A 23,246-nucleotide genomic window follows, 5' to 3' on the forward strand; every position below is an offset into this window, starting at 1 on the left:
TTCTATTTTAGACTCCTGACTTTCTCATATACATAAAATAACCATTGCTAATAGGCCCCACTTTCATTTCTCACCCATTGTGTTAGAATTACTGTTTACTATAGTTCACAGCAACCAAGGCTTTCCCTACCCCTCACTTTAGGAATACCAGTCAGCAATTTCTAACCCAATTATCTCAAGAGATATAACATCAATAGGGTGGAGAGGAAGGAAAAAAGTGATATACTTTTCTTACTCCCTGATCCGGGAACTGAAACAAATCTTTCCATTGTAAAAAACAGTTATTTAATCATTATAACTATGTCTTATGATACTCTAGGCCCCATAGTTAACTACACTGGGGCTAATCGTAGAGCTTGAGTCCATCTGTAATACTGTTTCATAAGAAAATATCTTTTGACTTTCAAACAACCAAATTACAACTGAGGTTTAAAAATACACCTATGTCAATTGGAACCTGCATGTGTACTTGTATATATTCTATTATGGGTAAATTTCCGAGTTAGCTTATGTTACGAGTAGATGGTTGATCACTAACTTCAAATAGTGTAGGCTGTATAGAATCAAAATGCTATGTTACAGGGTAAAAGATTTGATTCTAATATAAAACAAGCAGAGTCAAAAACTAAGGAACAGAATCACTGTTGCCATATACTGATGAGGGCTTTATCATCTCACACACACACACACACACACACACGCTCAATATATTAATATTAGTTTAGTATTTAGATGTTTCTGCCATAGGGAAGAGAAAATGAACCTACTTTTAATATATAAAGAAAACAATTATTATGTCCCAGAAAAATAAACTTCTCCTAATCCCAACTTCAATGCTAAAATTTTAAGACAAATTGTTAGAATATTAGAATATCATTATTCCCTCAAAACTCCAGCTGGTATCAGGGGCTAGTCTCACTTTACTTACAAACTATAAGATATGAACACATGTAAACTAAAAGAAAAAGCCCAAAATTAACATTCAACTTTCTTAAAATACTTTTCAACCTTTATAAAGTAAAATACAACAAGCAAATAGGTCCTCATTTTGTTTCTCCACACTCTTCCTACATTTTGATTGAAAACCAAACACTTCCCTGGTATAGTTGTGATCCTTTTACTACTGATATTTTAAAGGGTAGCAATTATTGCAGATTTAAAGTGATTAGCAATGAATTTAATTCTATATTACCTATTTGCATGTTTTTATACTCTGTATGAATATTTTGCATGTAAAAATTGTTTACTTCCAAAACATTTAATATCTTCATTAAAATAAATTCCATCTAACTTAAGTACATTAATTTTACATTTTATTCTTCTTCATCTCCCATTAATGTTTCAATCTACTGCCATTTGGTTTTTCTTATATCAGTCCACAGAAATTGCTCAGAAACGATTATCAGTGAGCAACCACATACCAAATCCAAAAACAAACAAACAAAAATTATCAGAAATCTTACTTGATTTCTTTACATCAAGAGGAATTGATTACCATTCATTGCTTCTTAAAACTCCTTCCTTAAAAGCTCCGTAAGACTATGAGCTCTTAGGTATTTTCTAGGGTTCTTTAATTCTGCACATTCTCTGTGGAACAACAGCTCTCAAACTTTAATGTACATCAGAATTAACATACAAATTGCTGGGTTCTGTCTCCAGAATTTTTCATGCAGACAGATTTTAAGGTAGCCCCCATGATACCTTCCTTCCTTCTGGTATTTAAGTCTTTGCATAATCTCTTCCCCTTGAGCATGGGAAGGATGTCCTAACTTGCTTTGAATAATAGGAAAGGTGATGGGATACTACTCCTGTGATTATATTACATTACACAGGGCTCCATCTTGCCATCTCCCCAGCAGACTCATTCTCTTTCTGCCTTGTTGGCTCTGAAGATGCAGGCTGCCTTGTTGTGAGAGGGTCTACAGAAAGGACCACATGACAAGGAACTGCAGGTGACCAATAGATTGGGGTGTCCAATCTTCTGGCTTCCCTGGTTCACACTGGAAAAGAAGAATTTTCTTGGGCCACACATAAAATACATTAACACTAACGATAGCTGAAAAGCTTAAAAAAAAAAAAAAAAAAAAAAAAAAAAAGAATCCCAGAAAAATCTCATAATGTTTTAAAACAGTTTAGTTTACCAATTTGTGGTAACTTTTGGGTTACCAAAAGCAGGTTGCACAAGCTTCCTCTAGACGGAGGAAGGCCTCTAGGAGATGAGAATGCAACAGTAAGCCAGAGTTGGGTCCCTCACAGCCACAAGGGAATTAACTTTGCCAAAAACCTGGGTGAGCCTGGCAGTGGATCTATCACCACTTGAGCTTCCAGAAAGGAACCAGGTCCTATCTGGACATGATTGAACCCTTCCAGAGGACACTTCTAAGCTATTCCTAATCTGACCCACAGAAAATGAGAGATAACAAATATATGCTGTTTTAAGCTGCTGAATTTATAATAATTTTTACATAACAATAGACAGGTCTAAGATGAAGACTGAGTGTTTGCATTTCTAAGAAGTTAAGGTAATACTGATCCTGCTGATGCTGGCACCATATTTTGAGAACCACTCTCCTATAAAATCTCATCTTCTTCCATGGTTTTAACTATCACCTCCCTTTTCAGTGAGGCCTACAGTGACTCTCCTATTGGATATTGCAGTCTGCTTCCATCCTAGCACTCCTAGCCTCTTTAACCTCCCTCTGCTTTCTCTTTTTATTCCCATAACACATACAAACTTCTAATATGCTAAGTATTTTTATTTATCATATTGTTTATTGCCTGTCTCCCCACTGCTTGAATGTAAGATCTACCAGAAATAAGATCTTATTTTGTTAACCAATATATTCAAAACTCCTACATCTCTACCTGGCATAGAATACGTAAACAATAAGAATTTGTTGAATGAATGAGTGACAATATCCATTATCATTAACTCGGACCTATCTAAACTCCTGACTTTAACCCAAATGCCTACTAAGTTGTCACCACTCAAATGTACTACTAGTATCTCAAATTCAATGTGTCAAAAATGGAACTCATGATCTTCCCTTACAAGCTTATTCTTCCTCCTTTTTTTCTGGATTTTATTGATGGGATCACGATCCATCCAGTTTCCCTCTTATTTAAAACTCCCCTGGCTCTCCATCACTTAGGTAAGAAGCTCAAGCTCCTTAGCATTCATAAACAATGCCTTTCCTGTCTGATCCATGCTTACTTCTCCAACATTGCTTGCTGCTGCTGGTACCTACAGCTACTACATATTATATTCCTGAAATACGTTCTTGTATTTACCTAAATATACCCTTTTTTATCATGCTTTTCTACTTGCTAGTCAGTATACTTGGAATTCCTCTTATTCATCTAGAAAATGTCTCATCAATAATTCAAAAATCAGCTTAGATCTAATAATCACCAAGAAATCTCCCCACCAAAAGAAGTTTCTCCCCACAGTGTTAATTCCCTTGCCTCTATCATTGTTATATCTTGCACATAATTCTATTACTGCATGTCAAACTAAATTATAATTTGTTTACATGTTTAGTTTTCCACCTAAACAAGTTCCTCAAGGATAACCATAATTTTTCATTTTCTTTATTATTCATTTTATGTTCTTTAGTCCCCAACCTTTAAGAGATACTCCTATTGAGGAGTATCTACTAAGTGAATTGCATAAATATTTTTTAAAAATTAAGTATACCTACAAAAAATAGGGAGTTAATAACATAAATTACTGTTCTTCTGAAAACTGCCAAGGCCTGGAAAATTTTTGTTAAAAACTCCATTCAAACCATTTTTAGTCTCAAATTTCTCAAGGGCCTGAACTATACCGTATCTTGCTCTAGCTACCCAATTCATTATCATAAACCATGTAAATTACTTACCAAATGTGTACTAAGACGTGTTTGCCACATGTCAACTTGCTTTGGTGTGAGATCAGGAATTGACAGGCCTAACCTAGAAGCCAATGCTTCAACGTAGCCTGCAAGTCTTTGAAGAAACAAGACAATTCGGTATATGAGTTATGTTTCAATTAAGCCTTTATAAAAGCAAAAAAAAATGAGGATAGAATATAGGTTTTTAAAAAGACATGCAAATATCCTCATACAGTAAAAAACTAATTACTACAAGGAGAAGCAAGATAATTTTACATTTGCGCTTGGTACTCCAGAAATGACATAAACAGTCTTTACAACTTTCAATTTTTATTGTATGTAAATATATTGTTTAAAAAATATTTTCTTATTAATATTTAATACAAAGGAAAATCAATTGACTTAGAGCAATTATTCTCTAGTATTATTTTTAAAAACAATTCGAGGTATATAACAATTTTATACAGATAATTAGAATTTCTGTAATTATTTCAAACGCAAAGCAAAGCACTTTAACATAGGATACAAATTAGTAACTTATCAGACAGCAAAAGTTTCCAAAATTCCTCAGATTGGTAAACTAATAAAAATACCCTAGAACTTTCAGGCCATTCTCAAGTATTTTATCAATTCTAAGTTGCCATCATTTATTGGATACACTCTTACTTTATGAACCGTAAGAATGAAAAAAAAATGCCAATTAAACTATGCATACTACCAACAATAAGATGGATCCTGATATCAAGTATGTTAAGAATATGCATCTGAGAATGCATAAAATGTGACATTTGTTATTTAATGATACCCCCCAAAAAGAGAGAAGAGAAACAGTTTTGAAACACGAAGACTCCCAGAAAAATCTTCATCTCTAAACGAAAATAACTGTTTTATGATGTAATATACAACTAAATGGCTTTAAAATTCCTAGACCATTTGGTTCTATTAAATATATCAGAAAGCTATACAATGACTATAATATTCTCATTATTTACTTTAATGTTGAAAACTGGGAAATAGAATGTTTAAGAGGTGACGTCATGATATATTTATGCCAGGAATTTCAAGAATATAAAATTCTTGCCATGGTCCTAAAGCAAAGAAACTTCATTTTTAACTGTGGCTTTGGCCTCAAACACCAGTGCAGAAGTCTAACATAAAAGATTAAGGTTGGATCACTTATAAAGCTGGTTTGCCTAGATTACAGGGCTAAGTAAACTTTTACTAAGAAAAAAAATTCAGCTCTAAAATTCTAACACTCAAATGAACCAGGGAAAGAAGAAACAAAGTCAAAGAGCAAGAGAGAGCATATTTATCAAAATAATGTCCACTTAGGCTAATTTATATTCCCCCAGCCTTCCCCAAGCTCAGGAAGCAGCTCAGGCCATCTGCCACTTGGAACAAGAATGTAAAGAGAGAATGCTGGCCTTTTCTAAGTAGACATCCTCATTTTATTTCATTAGTCCTGCCACATGAAGTAAAAAGAGCAAAAAACAGCCACACCCATATATGCTTTGGCCATTACTTCCTTTGAAAAATCCCCTTTTGGAAAATAAGTCTAGTAGGTATCCTCAAATTTGAGCCATATCCTTTCTCTTTGGGTTGTGTGGGAGTAGCGTGAGGTGGAATAATGAGAGTTCTTGCTTTTAATCCTGCCTTACCCTTGGAGATCTCTATAAAATACATATAAATACTTCAGTAAACACAAGTTCCATTTTGCTTATATTACAGTCGATTTAGAATAAATTTTTGCATACATCAGAACCACTAATGAAAATTACCAAACACAAATGCTAGGGCTCCCTCTCCAGAGATACTAATAATGTATAACTGGGATATCACCCAGGCATCTACATTTGATGAACACCAAAGATTTAGTATTATTAGTTTAGAAAACGTAAATTTGAAATTTTAGTTCTAGAACACAAAGAAAAATTAAGTATTCCTTTTTTATGCTTCTCAATTAAAGAAGAGTAGGGAATAGAAAGACAGCAAGTACAGAAGACACAAATGAAGAAGTGAATGAACCTACCCAAGTCCAGCTAAATCTGACACAAGATTTCCCAAAGCAGCAGCTAAAAATTTAAAAAATTAACAAATAAATCATTACATAAAATAATAATTATAATACATCACTATGTAATCAATAAGCACTGATTTTGGAAGAGCTGCACATTTCTCAAACTACAGCAACTATATCCAAAGTAACTCATTGGACAGCTCTTATTCTGAAGGTTTTGAAATACAACACAATTTTGAAATTATAATAGTCTACCTCCATTAAGTAGTATTTTTTCTTCTGTTATGGCAGCCAGTTTCTATTTTGATTTCAATATTAATTGTACAATATTTTCTAGTATCTTTCATGTAATATTTAAAGGAATTAGTAAAGTTGCATGTAGAGCTATGAAATTCAAGAAAGTCAAGGAGAAAAAATACTTTTTCTCATTAATTCATTTACCTAATGCTTTCTACAATAAATACAACATAGAACTGTTCCCAAATTCTACCTCCGTGAAGAACAGAGTGGTAAAAAGGACAGAGGAGACAGATGTTTAATCCTGTATTTCCTTCTTTGATTTTTCTACCCAGCTTAAAAATATATATATATATATATACTTACTTAAAAATAAATTAAAAAATAAATATGTAAGTAATGGGCTGGGCGCAGTGGCTCACAACTGTAATCCCAGCGCTTCGGGAGGCCGAGGCGGGTGGATCATGAGGTCAGGGGTTTGAGACCAGCCTGGCCAACATGGCAAAACCCGTCTCTACTAAAAATACAAACATTAGCTAGGCGTGGTGGTGGGCGCCTATAGTCTCAGCTACTCAGGAGGCTGAGGCAAAAGAATCACTTGAGCCCGGGGCAAGGGCCCAGGAGTGAGCCAAGATTTCGCTACTGTACGCCAGCCTGGGCAACAGAGACTCCGTCTCATAAATAAATAACAGTGGCAAAGGGTAGAAATGTTTAGGAGTAACACTGAATTGCCAGAAAAACTTGTCTTAGCGAAATCAGTGTAACCGAGTACTGTTATCCAATAACTAATAATATAAAGTACTTAAAATTTTCAGAAAAAGTGCAACATATACAAAACTAAGAATTAGAAGAATAGGATGAAGAAAATTAACAGACATCTCAATGAGTAAACTCATTCAAATAAATTCCCTCTTCTAAACCTACTGAAATGTTTTATAAATGTAAAGACAATGAAGTAACAACATTAACTATTGTTAAATACCTGCCATAGTTGAAATTCCCAAAATAATTCCAATAGACATTTCAATATGGGTTCCCTGAAATATGATAAAAAATTAATCTTAAAAATTAAAGCTGAAGTGACTACAAAATAATAGCAAAGCATTGATAAAAACAGATACAATAGTGAAATCAACATGTTAGTGCTACAAAATTATATACATCAAATATGCACATATAATGTAGTAATTCATTACATTATTAAATATATGATTCATAGATATAACATCAATAATATTTTATTCAAATTAGGCTTTTATAAAAATAAAATTAGCAACACAAGAGAAATACAATTCTTCATTAAAAATCTAGAATTTATATTTTTCTATCACAGAGAAAAATGCTTTAAAGCTTTTGAACACAAGACCAACTCACATTGATTTTATATTCTGAACTATACATCTATACTATTGTTATTTACTCTCTCAAAAGATTAAAAAGAGACTAAACCAGTTTGTTATTTACTCTATCAAAAGATTAAAAAGAGACTAAACCAGTTTCTAGGGAAATTGGGGTTTATAAATTATCCTTGTAACACGTAGCTCTTTAACCATTAAGTAGTGAAACTATACATTCATTTATAAGCAGCAACAGCATTTAGTACAATAGATCTACATGAAAAACAAAGCCCTATTGCATCGCTACTGAACTGAGTTTAAGACTTTCTACCTGTATATCATCATTCCTCTGAAGCTCACATTTTCACTTACATTTTAAAAATGAGGAACTGAAGTGAAGGCGATTGAACTATTCCAATAGAATAGAGACCCTAGGATCTACTGCGCTAATTCAGTTCGAATCCCTGAGCAATGCTGCCATTAGTTAATTTTCAAGAGTTCTCTTGAATACTGGTGCTTGAACATTTCTAAAAAATGTTTCAAATCTCAATGATATTTGTGAAGGGAAAAAAGTCCTATTTGTTATGTAGAAAAACTGCATTCCTCATCAATTATTTACAAAACGGAAAAGAGTTTTCCTCAAGATTATTTCCCCTAGAGCTTTTGGTTGTATCACGTTAATACATAATTCTTGCTGAATATGGACCCAACAGCCTGATGCATAAAAGTTCGAAAGTCTTTTGTCTTAATGCATAAAAGTTCGAATTACAAGGCTGTAAATATACCCCAAGAAACAGATTTCTGAAGAAGAAATAAAGAGAAAGAAAAGAAAAGGTAAGACACTGAGAAAAAGAATGAAGATGTGTATCATTATATGTGAATGTAAAAAAAAAACTAGAGCACCAATATAGAAGAGAAGCACATGATAACAGTCTAATAATAAATACAGCATCTTAACAGCAATGGATGGCTGGCAATGGCCCAAAGAGAATCTCTTAATAATTTAATCATTTGGTTGAATGTAATACAGCTGAAGGTCCTTTTAACAGCAAGAAAAGCCCCATATAAAGTCAAAGATGGCTTGAGGGAAATGGACTATCCACTGCTTTACTGCGTCCCATAGTTACATCAAACTTTGTGTTAATAGGTGAGGTAGAAATTAAAAATAAGCTGAATACTAATAGTTGTCTTAAGTTACACGTGGTTCATTATTCTTAATACAATCAATCTACTCTAGAATTCTAATAAATTCCATCCAATTAAACTGTAAGTAAAGTAACTCAAAACAAACCCTAGTTATAAAAAGCAATCCAATAATATAAAAATATTTTTAAAACTATGAAACAAAGGTTTAGTATGAAAAGCAACCAATATAAGGGCCAAATCTAATACAGAGGTTACACAGGAATTTGTTTTTATGACTACCACTAGGGTGGGAAAGTACACCTAACAGGAAGGAGGAAAACATCAAAAGTCCATGATACAAAAAAAGAAGAATCAACTATCTCCTCAACTTACTGTCTTAAAACAGTTATAGCTGTCCCACAATGAGAGGGGTTGATCAATATTTTTTAAATAAAAGATGAAAAACATTCTCAAGATAATAATCATTTATTTCCCCTTTCATAGATTCTACAGTAAATTATTTATATGTTTTGGTCTCAGCATTCCATATTATAAAGCCTCAATGGAAAATTTTATTGTCTCTAAATTAGTTTGCAACTATCACAGGATAATATTTTTGCCACACCTACTACTATTAATCAGGTAGTGATGTCAGTGGCTTAAACATTTATTTCACTATTATTTAAATAAAAACTGCTTTTCTGTGTACTGGATGTGCTGGAGGGAAAAAATAAGAAAAAATAAATAAAATGGTTGTTAAACCCCTGAAACTGGATTTCAATATAAACAGAATAACAAGTATTACTAATTTGGAGTTAACCATCTCAGGCCTGGAAAAATAATGGACTCTTAGTTATCCTAATAATGAGGCCCAGACCTGGGGAACATCAAATAGTGAACAATACTACAATAATTTGACCCTAGAATGTGGGTGTTTGATTTAGTAGCTGACCCCCAGCAATCTGGATATAAGGCTAGACTATATAGAAAACAAAACCATTCTTGAATGAACCATGTTTACATAAAATTTATAATCTATACAATGTAAATACTTTTAAAATTCCTATTTTGAAACCAAATATATTTATGTCCATTTGTAGTACTTGTGATTTCTAAAACACCAAAAAGAAAACCTGCCTCTCTCATAGGTATTTTCCTCACATTCAACAATCCTAAGGTCATTCCACTTGTTCAGCAGTCTCCTACACTTTAGCTATCATTTAAAAAATTTTTTTAAAAGTTAGAGTTAGTGAAGCTGAGAACAAACTCTGTAAGTCCCAACTGAGAAAAGTTTCTAGTGTGAAACACTTTGATTTTCTCCAACGAGTTTAAATTAAGACCCTACCTGAGAACTCATAAACTGGTATTCAAAGTACATTATACTGTTTTCTCCTCCCACTAAGTGTATTCAAGATCTATTACCTTCAATCTAATGCTAATAGCTAAAAAGAATGACTTCACATAAAATATTCTAAAAATATGTATTTGAAGTTGGTAATTGCCATCTTAACTACACTGTGATCAATCTATCTTACTTGGACAAAATAAGAGAAGTGACTAGCTTTTTGACTGATTATGGCATTTTCTTTTTTTTTTTTTTTTGAGACAGAGTTTCGCTCTTGTTACCGAGGCTGGAGTGCAATGGCGCGATCTCGGCTCACTGCAACCTCCACTCCTGGGTTCAGGCAATTCTACTGCCTCAGCCTCCTGAGTAGCTGGGACTACAGGCACGCGCCACCATGCCCAGCTAATTTTTTGTATTTTTAGTAGAGACGGGGTTTCACCATGTTGACCAGGATGGTCTCGATCTCTTGACCTTGTGATCCACCCGCCTCGATCTCCCAAAGTACTGGGATTACAGGTGTGAGCCACTGCGCCCGGCTGGCATTTTCATGATATGTATATAAGAATAAAATTGGCCTATTTATATATCTGTGAATGTGAGAAACTTATTCAACTATTTAGAACCATGCCCTCTTCTCTGAAACTACTGAAATCTGAGTTGACTAGATTATTTAAACAACTACTGTAAATCAAATCTAATTGTAACAAAAACCTCATTATGATAAATTCATAAGCTGTAGTTAAATTTTGGTATGTTCTTGAAAATGGAGAGAGCACTGGGCAGTTTCAGAAGACTTGCATTTTAATCATGGATCCATTTCTGACTTGTAGAGTATGAACCTAATAGTGGTATACATTAACAAAAGGCCTTACATAGTAGTAAGAAAGGTAAGTCAGCCATCTCTGAGATTAAACACTTTTAAGGAGCACTCTTACATTAAAATACCATAGCAAAGGGGAATTTTTTTAACACTACGATGGAACAAAGGCAAAAGGGAGATATATTCATTTAATTGAATTGAAACTTTAAAAAAATGGCTAGACTGAAGGTTAGACTATGTATCCAAACATGCTTTAAAACACTTTCACGGCCGGGCACAGTGGTTCATGCCTGTAATCCCAACACTTCGGGAGGCCGAGGTGGGTGGATCATGAGGTCAAGAGATCGAGACCATCCTTGTCAACATGGTGAAACTCCATCTCTACTAAAAATACAAAAAATTAGCTGGGCATGGTAGCACGCGCCTGTAATCCCAGCTACTCAGGAGGCTGAGGCAGGAGAATTGCCTGAACCCAGGAGGTGGAGGTTGTGGTGAGCTGAGATCACGCCATTGCACTCCAGCCTGGGTAACAAGAGCGAAATTCTGTCTCAAAAAAAAAAAAAAAAAAAAAAAAAAAAAAAAAAAATTTTCACATTGGAAAATTGAACAAGGAACTAAATAAAAAACTTACCTATATATGTGATGATAATTGCCAACACAATTAAAGAACATCAGAACATTTTACATAGTATTTTTCTTTATTAAGAATGTTGAGATTAAATGGGATAATATAGGCCCCAAATGTTCTGTCTAAATGCTCTACCAAAAGTTTATTTGTTTAAATGGCTTACTTAACATCTTAATGATTAATAAATATGATGCCTTAAAATTGAACTACGGTCTAATTAATATAAGTAAAAAACATCCTTGTTCATTATATTAAAACTTTATAACTACAATAGGAAAATTATGAGGAAAATGTAGACCACATTAATTTATTAACTTAAAATAGAAGCAGTGAGAGAAAGAACTTACTGCAACAATCATAATTGCATTATCCAAAAAGCCAAACCCTATGAAAGGTATCGCATTGTGGATGAATACTGAAAAACAGAAAAATATATTTTAAGATTTCTATAACTTTAGAATGACAAAAACAGATGATATGATCAAAGTATCCTAAACAGACTTGATAATCTTCAAAATTTGATTCTCATTTTCCATAGCCAATAGATGCTGCTACTGCTATAAATAGAAGCTACATTGGGGAAAAAAACAAAACCAGAAAAAATACAAACATGTAAAATAATTGTTTTAGGCTTTTGTGTTTTCTTACTGGTAACACAAGCACACACACATAAATATACATACAATTAACAGTAGAACAAATTAGTAAACATATATAAGTACCATGTTTTACCTGATTAATTGCTACTGACATCAATTTCTTTTTCTCTTATGCCTAAAATCTGATACTATAAAATTGATTTCTGTATTAGAAATAATTAAAAATGTCCTAAATCAAATGTCAGAGAAGCTATTTGGTTGCTTTTACTCACTTGTTTTTTTTTTTAAAGAAATGTTAGTAAAAGGTGATTATCTCATCTATGTGCAATCTTTCCCACTCCCCACAATTTACTAATCTTCCTAAATGCTATTGCAAACTATAAACAATCAATATATTATTTAAATCAAATTGTAACTTCACCTCTTGCTACCAAAAACACACCTTACCTCATCTACTGGGTATATAATCTAAATGATCTGAGATATCAGAAATGTAACTACTAACACCTACATATTTTTTATATATTTATCTTCATTTCTTTCATATCTACATCTTCAGCAGAAAACCGAGGGCATAGAAGATGCTCAAAAAATATTATTTAATTAAGTTGATGACCACTAACCTGGAAAGTAAGAGAATTCCAGATTGAGAGAATTGAAGGCAGACTGTGAAACAGATTAAAAGCTGGGAATAGTTCAAAGACTTTATTCTAATTAATCTATAAAATTGCCAAGGTAGGGCCGGGCGCGGTGGCTCAAGCCTGTAATCCCAGCACTTTGGGAGGCCGAGGCGGGTGGATCACGAGGTCAAGAGATCGAGACCATCCTGGTCAATATGGTGAAACCCCGTCTCTACTAAAAATACAAAAAATTAGCTGGGCATGGTGGCACGTGCCTGTAATCCTAGCTACTCAGGAGACTGAGGCAGGAGAATTGTCTGAACCCGGGAGGCGGAGGTTGCGGTGAGCCAAGATCACGCCATTGCACTCCAGCCTGGGTAACAAGAGCGAAACTCCGTCTCAAAAAAAAAAAAAAAAAAAAAATTGCCAAGGTATAGTGAACATCTGTCCAGTAGAGGACTTTTTTCAACAGCATTAAAAAATAGTTTGTTTTCAACAAACATTAAATAAATAAATAAATAAACATCCAAAAAATAGTCTCTTAAACCAACTGGTTATATGTGTTTATTAATTTTCAGAGTCTTTTTTTCTTTTAATGCAGTTATTGCCACGGAAAGTATAATTAAAATATAATCCGGAAGTTATAAAAATTTGATATTACTATATTGAGCTCTGCACCTATCAGGGAAAGCTAATAAGCAGTCAAAAAAAAGCACTTCTACCCACAACCACTATCAGTGCCTAAGACCAAGGTACAATACTATATACAGTATAAGAATACTATTATTTCAATATTATTATAGCTATACAATATTACAGAAACCAGTACATAATAAGTATAAAATAGGTCATTTAAAATTTCTTCTTGATTTTAAATAAGAATGTCCAAGATCAAGGACAATATCTTTAATTACAAAAAATATTAGGTTATTAAAGATGGTAAAAATCAAGTAGAACATTAATAAAATGGAATTTTTCAAAGAGTCTAGCCTTAGTTTTTTAACTTACTGGCTAAGTCTGGTTGTTCACTAAACACTCAAAATTTTATGAAAAGCAGCTTCCAGAACCAATACATATTACAAATTTAATAGGTTAAGAATATAATGAAATTCTAAAAATTCACTAAATAAAACATTTACAGTGAAGAGAAAGCTACTTAAGTACAGCAAAATAATTATGAAACTGTTTAGAATTAATTAACATTTTGGGATTCACTCAATAGCATCTCTAAAATTGGCCAGTTACAAATATCTTAAAATTAGGTGATCTTAAATTAAGATTATACAAACTGCTATCCTAGTAAAACTTGGTCAGTAAAAACAAGGCACTCTGTTATAATAATCACTTTGAACTATAAGATTTGTTTTTAATGTTTATATCTATATAAATATGTCCTAAAATTAAAATTTATTTTAACTCAAAGAAAAAAATATTGTTTTTCAAAATGTTAAATAAGTATATACAGGGCACTCCACTGGGCACCTGAGATACCAAGATAAATAAGACTTGGTGCCCAGCCCTAAAGGGGTTTAGGTATGATAACACAGCCATATAAACAGTAAATTTCAATATTTCTATTTCTAAATGGCACTAATATTTTAATAATATTAGATCTTTTTAAAAATATTAGATATTTGAGTATTGTGTTATGTCATCAGCCAAGTTTATAAACTTTGTGCTTCATATAATGAACAGGATAATCTACTCTATCTGGAAAGATTTAATTTACTGACTCTTCTGTGCTATCAATGAATGATACAATTATTTCAAGTCCAAAAGATAGATGAACATATATTTAACAATTATAGAACCATTACCATATCTCAGCTGTCCTGGGGTGGGTGGTGGAGCTTCCAATTTTTCTAAAGGGGAAAAAAAGGGTGTGGGGCAAGAATTAGTTACTATAGCATGATATTTTTTATTACAATGAAGAAAATACAGAAGATTTACAAAGTGGGAGACTATCAGAGCTTATTAATAAATTAGGTTAATGGATCAAACTTATCCATACAGAAAATATTAATCAGTATGGATTAAATCAAAAGGTCAGCAAATGAAACTGAGCTTAGTTACAAGCCTAACATGGACTCTAGACCTGGGTAAGTTCATTTGTTTTTTGTTTTTCAGATTTTTTTAAGTCCTTGCATCTAGATAATGAGATTGTTTGCATTAATTAAAGTAGAAAAACACTTTAGAAATATAGCTACTCTTCTTTAAGATGACAACCCTAGATAACTTAAGAAATACACAAACAAAAATCATTGATAGTGGAAAAAGTGAATATTCCAACACATCTAGATATCTTTAAAAAGAAGAAAATATTTTTAAAGCAATGTATGAAAACAATGACTTCACTAAATTGTATTCTGTTCCTTAATCTCTGTTGATAAAATAACTGAACATTTTAACTTCTGGAACCTATACTACTGGGTAATAGGATACTCTACACAGTATAACAACTTTTAAAAGTAGGGTGATATTCAGAATCACAAGTAACAAAGTTTTCCCAAGCATAAGCCAGAGTATCTTTAAGTGTCATCATTATATCTAAAAATTAACAACTATTACAAGAAGCAACCTACCTAGTCTCATAACAATAACCATCTCACCATTTGTTTAAGAGTAAACTATAATAAAAAGGTAGAAAATTCCATCTTCTTTACAGTCAACCAATTGGACAGAATTGTCCTCATACAGAGAAGAATCCATATAGTGGATCACTCTAAAGTTTTGGTACAACCAGATTATCCTAAGAAACACATTACAAACTAAATATACATATTAAAAATTTTTACGTATATTATATGACAACATAAGAATAATTTAGTATAAAAAGTAAAAATCAAACAAATCTCCATTGATAATCTATATATAAAAGGAAATATAGTCCACATTAGTGACTGGTATCTTACACGTTCCATAATGGCTTTACAGTAAGAAATACATTAAAACTACGAGTTTAATTTTCATATTACTTAGAAAGTTCTAAGAAAGGAAGCTTAACTTTTACTTTTTCTTTTTTAGAAGAATTAAGAAGTGAAGATATATACTAATCTTTTAGAAATTTCACATATGATTAAAATATATTCTTCTTCTTTGATTAACATGATTAACTCAAAATCTCCTTTGAAAGCACGCAAGTGGTTTTCCAAATATCTATCAGGGAATACAGGATATTGCTATACTCCAGAGAATTTTCTGGTGACAAAAACATGCAAAAGTGGTTACTTACATACCAGAACTATTTGTTAGTTGCTTTACTCTCATCATCACTACAGTTCTGACACTGAGAAGTCCTTGTCAGTTGACTGCAACATCTTGAAATACCTAAAAATTCAACAAGCAGGACCTTCCCAATAGAATGAGAGTATATGGAGTCCTTGCTTTCACTTCTTCAAACTCCCAACTCACTGAGTAAAACATTTAAAAATTTTTACAATAGCAAAGAAGAAAAGGGCTAGGCAAGTTAAAAAAAAGCGTGTAGTGGAATACAGAAAAAAATCAAATAATATAATCAATGTTCCTAATCTTTCTTTCCTACTACACATAAAAAACTAGAGGCAATTAAGAAATGCTAAGAGAAAAAAATATAAAATAAAGGAGATAAAGCAGGAAGGAAAACTATTGGCACAAAGATGAAAGTATAATCAAAACACAGATTCTACCTCCTGCTTCACAAAGAACCTATAGAGTACAAGAGGAATCACGAAAAGAACATTTCCTAGGAAGTGAAAATCTTATTGGAAAGTATCCATCAAATTATTTTATTTTATTTTATTATTTTTTGAGACAGAGTCTCACTCTCTCACCCAGGCTGGAATGCAGCAGTACAATGTCAGCTCACTGCAGCCTCCGCCTCCCAGGTTCAAGTGATTCTCCTGTCTCAGCCTCTCGAGTAGGTGGTACTATAGACATGTGCCACCATACCCAGCTAATTTTGAATTTTTAGTACAGATGAGGTTTCACCATGTTGGCCAGGCTGGTCTTAAACTCCTAATCTCAGGTGATCCACCTGCCTCAGCCTCCCAAAGTGCTAGGATTACAGGCATGAGCCACTGCACCAGGCCCAGATTTTTTTTAAATCAGAAATTATTCTTTCTTATGTTAACTGAATCAAAACAAAACATACATCAGACGTAAAAAAAAAAAAAAAGAAAAAGAAAAAAAAAGTTACCTATACAATACACAACAGAACTTGTAAATCAGCCCAAGGTTTCAGTCATCTATAGGTTTTAAAATGTAATTACTGCTAATATCCCTGAAAATAGTCACAATACATCCCAGAAGGTTTATTTCCATATTTTTTTAAGAATTTCCTTTTGACATATGGTAAACTATCTATACTTACATTGGAAATGTTTTCTGCTCCAATTTTTTATTAAGTGAACTATGGAGTTAAAACATTTCTTTCCGTGTGTGTGTGTGTGTGTGTGTGTGTGTGTGTGTGTGTGTATTATATACATCATACTCTCTTCTTTTTCTGGATATTTTTAAATAATAAAATAACAATTAAGCTTGCACTTCACCATACCACATTTGCCACATTACTTTCCACGATGGCTGAGTAACCTCTTATCAGAGGAATTTTCCTGCATGGAACAACTATAAACTGCAGACAAAAATACAACAAATCAACTACCTGAAAGCACTAGAAAATTACTGAAACCAGGCTGATTCTAGAGAGGAATCAACACAGAAAAAGAAATGACACTAAGTGAGTTAGTTACCTGTTCGTTGCAGCTTTCAGCCTGTGGGCAGGCCCCAGTCACAACATGCAGAGCAACTAAAGCTCTGATGAAAATTCCTCAGTCTATCTGTCTGAAGAACCAGAGGATGAGGTGCCAGGTAACCAAAGCAACTAGAAAGTGAGGGAATAATCCTGGAAAGGATAGAGTCAGAAAGGAAGAGTCCTAAATTCTCTGCATATATTCAGTTCAAGTCTATAGCTGACTTGTGGAACCACACATGTGCAGGGAAAACTTCAAAAATGCCAGCTAAAGGTAAAATGAGTAAAGATTTGAGGGCAGCCTAGATGAGTTTGCAGTTTGAACCTAACCATTAAATGCCTGCTAAAACAAACAAAAATCAACGCATTTCAGATGAATAAAACAGAATCCAGAGTCTCTACAATGTAATAATTACAGCAATAACTAGGATACATCCAAAATTACTTCACAAAGAAAAAGAAAAATATGACCCATTTTCAGAAGACAATAGACAGAGACCAATTCCAAAGCCACTCAAATGTTAGAATTAGGAGATAAAAACTTTAAAGGAGTAATTAAAAGTATAGTCAAAGATGTAAATAAAAATATGCTTAAATGAATGATAAGACAGGAAATCTCATCAGAGACACAGAATACTGAAAAAAGAACCAATAAGAAGTTCTAGAACTGAAGAGTATATTATCTGAAGTTATAAAATTAACTAGGGCCAGGGGCAGTGGCTTACACCTGTAATCCCAGCACTTTGGGAGGCTGAGGCAGGCAGATCACAAGGTTAGGAGTTTGAGACCAGCTTGGCCAACATGGTGAAACCCTGTCCCTACTAAAAATACAAAAAGTAGCTAGGCATGGTGGCAGGCACCTGTAAGCCCAGCTACTCAGGAGGCTAAGGCAGGAGAGGTGGAGGTTGTCATGAGTCAAGATTGTGCCACTGCACTCCAGCCTGAGCAACGGAACAAGACTCCATCTCAAAAAAAAAAAAAAAAATAGAAATTAAAATTTTTAAAAATTAACTAGATAGGTTTACAAGCAGAATGAAGATTACAGAAGAGTTAGTGAAAATGATGTCAAATCAATAAAAATTATTCAGTCTGAACAACAGAGACTAAAAGAATTGAAAAACAATAAACCAGAGTCTCAGGGAGCAATGGCTAAATATTAAAAGGGCTAATATATGTATAATTGTAGTTAAAAGACAAGTAGAGAAACTAGGAACAAAAACTCTTTGAATAAATAATGGCTACAAATTTCCCAAATTTGGTGGAAGACAAAAATGTCAAAAGATTCTAGAAGTTCAGTGGACTTCTAGTGAAATCAACATGAAGAAAAATAATCACAAAGCAAAAAATCTTAAAAGTAGAAATAAATGGCATATTAAATACAAAAAACAATAACATGAGTATGCAGAAAGAAAATGGGTATTAGTCCAGTACTCTACATCCAAAGAACGTATCCTTTAAGAATGAAGGCAAAAAGCATTTCAGATAACTGACACTATAAGAATGCGTTAGTCAACCTGCAATACGAAAAATGCAAGAGAAACTCTTTAGTCTGAAGAGAAATAGCAGTTGAGAAGTAAGTTCCTGAGAAAAGAATAAAGACCATCAGAAATGGTAAATGTCTGGGTAAATATAAAAGATACTTTTTCCTAGTAATTTAATTTAAATAGACATGATTGTCTAATGCAAAAATTACAACACTGCCTTATAGCGTTTATAAAATACGTAGATGCAATACATATGACATCATAGCATTAAGGATGAACAGAGCAGCAAATGGACCAATTTCATAATTTAGTTGCAACATTTCTATGACGAAAATAAAATGGTCAATATTAGCTGTAAGAGTCCAAAAAGTTGGCCAGGCACAGTGACTCACACCTGTAATCCCAGCACTTTGGGATACCGGAGGCAGATGGATCATCTGAGGTTGGGTGTTCAAGACCAGCCTGACCAACACGAAAAAACCCCATCTCTAAAAAAAAGAGAGAAAAAAATTTTTTAAAAAAAGAAAAAGAGTCCAAAAAGTTAGGAATGTGTGCTGTAATCCCTAGAGTAATTACATATACAGACAAAATAAAAGAGAACATAGTTAAGAATCTAATAAATGACTTGAAGGAGAATTTGAAGAAATGTTCAATTAAGCATAAAGAATGCAGGAAAGGAAAACAAACAAAAAAATGGAAGGTCAAACAGAAAACAAACAGTAAAATAGTAAACTTATATCTAACCATATCAATAATAACATTCAATTTTAATGGACTAAACACTCCAATTAAAATGTAGAGACTGTAAAAATGAATTTAAAAAGTAAGACCCAACTACATGATATCCCAAGGATTACAGTTTAATAGGCTGAAAGTAAATAGATGGCAAAAAATATACTATACAAACAGTAGGATTATAAAGGCTGGAATGGCTCAATATCAGATGAAGTAGACTTAAAAGACAAAAAAAAATTACCGTAAATAAACCAGGGACATTTCAAAATGACAAAAGGGTCAATGCATCAGGAGGTATAACAACTGAATGTTTATGCCTAATAACAGAATTTCATAATGTGTAATGCTGAATCTAACAGAATTAAAGGGAAAAACAAACACTTCCATAATTATATTTAGAGATATAAAAGCCTTTTTCTAAGTAACTGACAGAAAACTAGGCAAAAATATCAGTAAGTAATAAAGTTGAATGCTATCAACTATGCTGATCTAATTGATATTTATACAAAACGACAACCAACAACTGTCAAATATATACTATTTTCTAGTACAGATGGCACATTCCTCATGATAGAACATATGCTGATCCACAAAATGTGAATAAATTTGATTAAAATTAATAAATTTGATTTAAATCATAAATACATTCTCTGACTATAATAGGATCAGTAACAATAAGATTCATGAAAAAACAAATTTGGAAATTAAATATCTTCTAACTACATGAACCAAAGAAGAAACCAAAATGGAAATTAGAGAATATTTCAAACTGAGTAACAATTTAAATGCAATGTATCAAAATTTGTAGAATGCAGCTAAATAAATGTTTGGGAAGAAATTTATCGTTTGAAATATATTAAAAAGAAGAAAGGTCTAACATAAATAATCTATGATTCTATCTTAAGAAGCTAAAAAGCAAAGTAAACATGAACTAGTAGGAAGAAGCAAAGAAACAGAAAGCAAACAATAAAGAGTCAAAATTGGTTATTTGAAAAGATCAATAAAATAATAAGACCCTAGCTCCTAACTACACTGATAGACAAAAAGAAAATAAGAATTACTCATAATAGGAATGAAAGAGGGGGCATCATTACAGATCTCACAGACATTTAAAAAGATAAGAGTATTATGAAAAATGTTACACCCACAAATTCAACAACATAGATGAAATGGACAAATTCCATAAAAAATACAATCTACTGAAACTAGCAGAAGATTCAACAAACAAAAATCTGAATAGCTCTAACAAAACTAATTTGTTACCAAACAACTTTATACGTAAACACACACACACACACACACACGCACACACACACACACACACACACACACACACACACACGCACACACCCTTCCAAACCTAGATGGTTTCATTGATGAATTTTGTTAAAACATTTAAAGAAAAAATACCAATCTTACAAACTCAAAAGTTCTTCCAAAAAATAGATGAGAAAATACTTTTCAACTCACTTAATAAGGACAGAATAACATTAAAAAACAAAGCCTAACCAAGAAACCTACGGAGAGAAAACTAGATGACCATTCCTCATGAACACAGAACAAAATCCTTAATATCAAAATATTCTGCTTTCGCCGGGCACGGTGGCTCACGCCTGTAATCCCAGCACTTTGGGAGGCCGAGGCGGGTGGATCACGAGGTCAAGAGATCGAGACCATCCTGGTTAACATGGTGAAACCCCGTCTCTACTAAAAATATAAAAAAATTAGCTGGGCATGGTGGCGTGTGCCTGTAATCCCAGCTACTCAGGAGGCTGAGGCAGGAGAATTGCCTGAACCCGGGAGGCGGAGGTTGTGGTGAGCCGAGATCGTGCCATTGCACTCCAGCCTGGGTAACAAGAGTGAAACTCCGTCTCAAAAAAAAAAAAAAAAAAAAAAATTCTGCTTTCCTAAAGTATAAGAGTTTATTCATAATAGTGGCAAAAATAACCAACATCCAAACTTCCTTACATGTCCTCTTTCTTAGACACTTCCCAATGAAGGAAAAGTTGTTCTTAATAGGATTCCATGTGTACAAATACATAGGATAGAAAAATTATCTACAAGAATCCATGAGATAATATTTACATATAAATTTCTTTCCTTTAGGTTTTACATTTTAAAGTAGTTGCTAAAGGGTAAACAAGACAGTTGCTATAAACTGCTGATTTATGTTGTAGTAAGTCAAATAAAAATTGTTTGAAATTAGACTATCTCTTTCACCAACCTGTTATTGAGGAAGTAAAGTTTTTTGTTTTTTTTTTTTTTTGAGACGGAGTTTCGCCCTTGTGACCCAGGCTGGAGTGCAATGGCGCGATCTCGGTTCACCGCAACCTCCGCCTCCTGGGCTCAGGCAATTCTCCTGCCTCAGCCTCCTGAGCAGCTGGGATTACAGGCACATGCCACCATGCCCAGCTAATTTTTTGCACTTTTAGTAGAGACAGGGTTTCACCATGTTGACCAGGATGGTCTCGATCTCTCGACCTCGTGATCCACCCGCCTCAGCCTCCCAAAGTGCTGGGATTACAGGCTTGAGCCACCGCGCCCGGCTGGAAGTAAAGTTTTAAGAAGTCAACAAAGTCTTTTCCTTTGGCTGCACTTTTTAGTCAGAACTGATTGCTATAATAGAGGTTTCACTGCAAATATTTTAAATTAAATAAGCCATTTTTATATATAAGTATTACATGCTTATATTCATAGTTGCATATGTTAAAAGGATAAGGATATTGAGTTTGTTTTTCATTAAGAGGAATTTTGAGGTAAAAATTAGAAAACACATCTAAAATACTAAATTTCTTTGGTTTATTTTTAATTACAAAGGTTATACAATTATAAAGAGTTAATGAGATTCAGAAAAGCAAAAAGAACCTTAAAAGCATCCACAATTTATAAGAAATAAACATTTTGAAGTACTGTCCTTCAATCTTTTTTCTATAAAGATGTATACACAAAACTGTATTCTGCCTTTTCCATAAAGCACTAAATAATGAATATTTTCCACATCTTTAAATTTTTTTAAAAAATTTTATTCATGAAAATTAATTTTATCATGATTTAGTCATTTAATTAATAGCCTATTATTATATATTTGTGTTATTTTTGCATTCTTTCAAATAACATTAACTTGTACCTAAATCATTGTGCACTCCTCTGAAAATTCCTTAGAATAGATTCCTATAAGTAGCATTACTGAACCAAAGAGAGAGAAAAACAGCAACAGAAAGAGAGAGGGAATATATTTAAGGCTTTTAAAATTATTATTATTTCTACAAAATTCATCACAGAAAAAGTATGTCAAGTTACCCCTACCTCACTGCATTTTTATTTTTTTAATGTTACACTCATACTTTCCTGTTTGCAGAATGCAAGTAAAATGTCATTAAGACAAAATCCTTAAATGTCAAGCAACAATTTCAAACTTATTTTAATTGATGACAAGATTCCAGTACATAAAACGGACAAGACAAGTCTGAATGTTCATTATAAGACTTAATCTGTATATCTCCTCTTTATTATATTTCCCTTTAAATAAAAATAGCTTCTTTATTAAAAAACCTTTGGTCCAATATTAGCAAAAGCATCTAAAATACTTTTTAGGATAAACTATGCCTGATACATATATATTTTTAAATAAGTTATGCTACTCTTAAATTAAATTTGGCCCAAAGCTGCCTGAGTACATAGTGAACTGTAACCTGATACAG

The 23,246-nt window shown here is 32.9% G+C and overlaps 1 protein-coding gene across 2 annotated transcripts in view; it reads right to left on the bottom strand.

The window, feature by feature from the left end:
• The window catches only part of TMEM65 (transmembrane protein 65), a 74,526-nt gene that overhangs the window by 15,873 nt on the left and 35,407 nt on the right, over nucleotides 1-23,246 (bottom strand). For both annotated transcript variants that reach the window (XM_039464925.2, XM_039464924.2), the window contains 5 exons: nucleotides 14,418-14,462; nucleotides 11,729-11,796; nucleotides 7,109-7,163; nucleotides 5,902-5,944; nucleotides 3,882-3,987 (listed from right to left, as the gene is read on the bottom strand). In XM_039464925.2, coding sequence (XP_039320859.1) covers nucleotides 3,882-3,987; nucleotides 5,902-5,944; nucleotides 7,109-7,163; nucleotides 11,729-11,796; nucleotides 14,418-14,462 — 317 coding nt within the window. The remainder of the gene's footprint in view (nucleotides 1-3,881; nucleotides 3,988-5,901; nucleotides 5,945-7,108; nucleotides 7,164-11,728; nucleotides 11,797-14,417; nucleotides 14,463-23,246) is intronic.

This window comes from Saimiri boliviensis, chromosome 15 (genome assembly GCF_048565385.1).
Source record: "Saimiri boliviensis isolate mSaiBol1 chromosome 15, mSaiBol1.pri, whole genome shotgun sequence".
Classification (NCBI taxonomy): Eukaryota; Metazoa; Chordata; class Mammalia; order Primates; family Cebidae; genus Saimiri; species Saimiri boliviensis.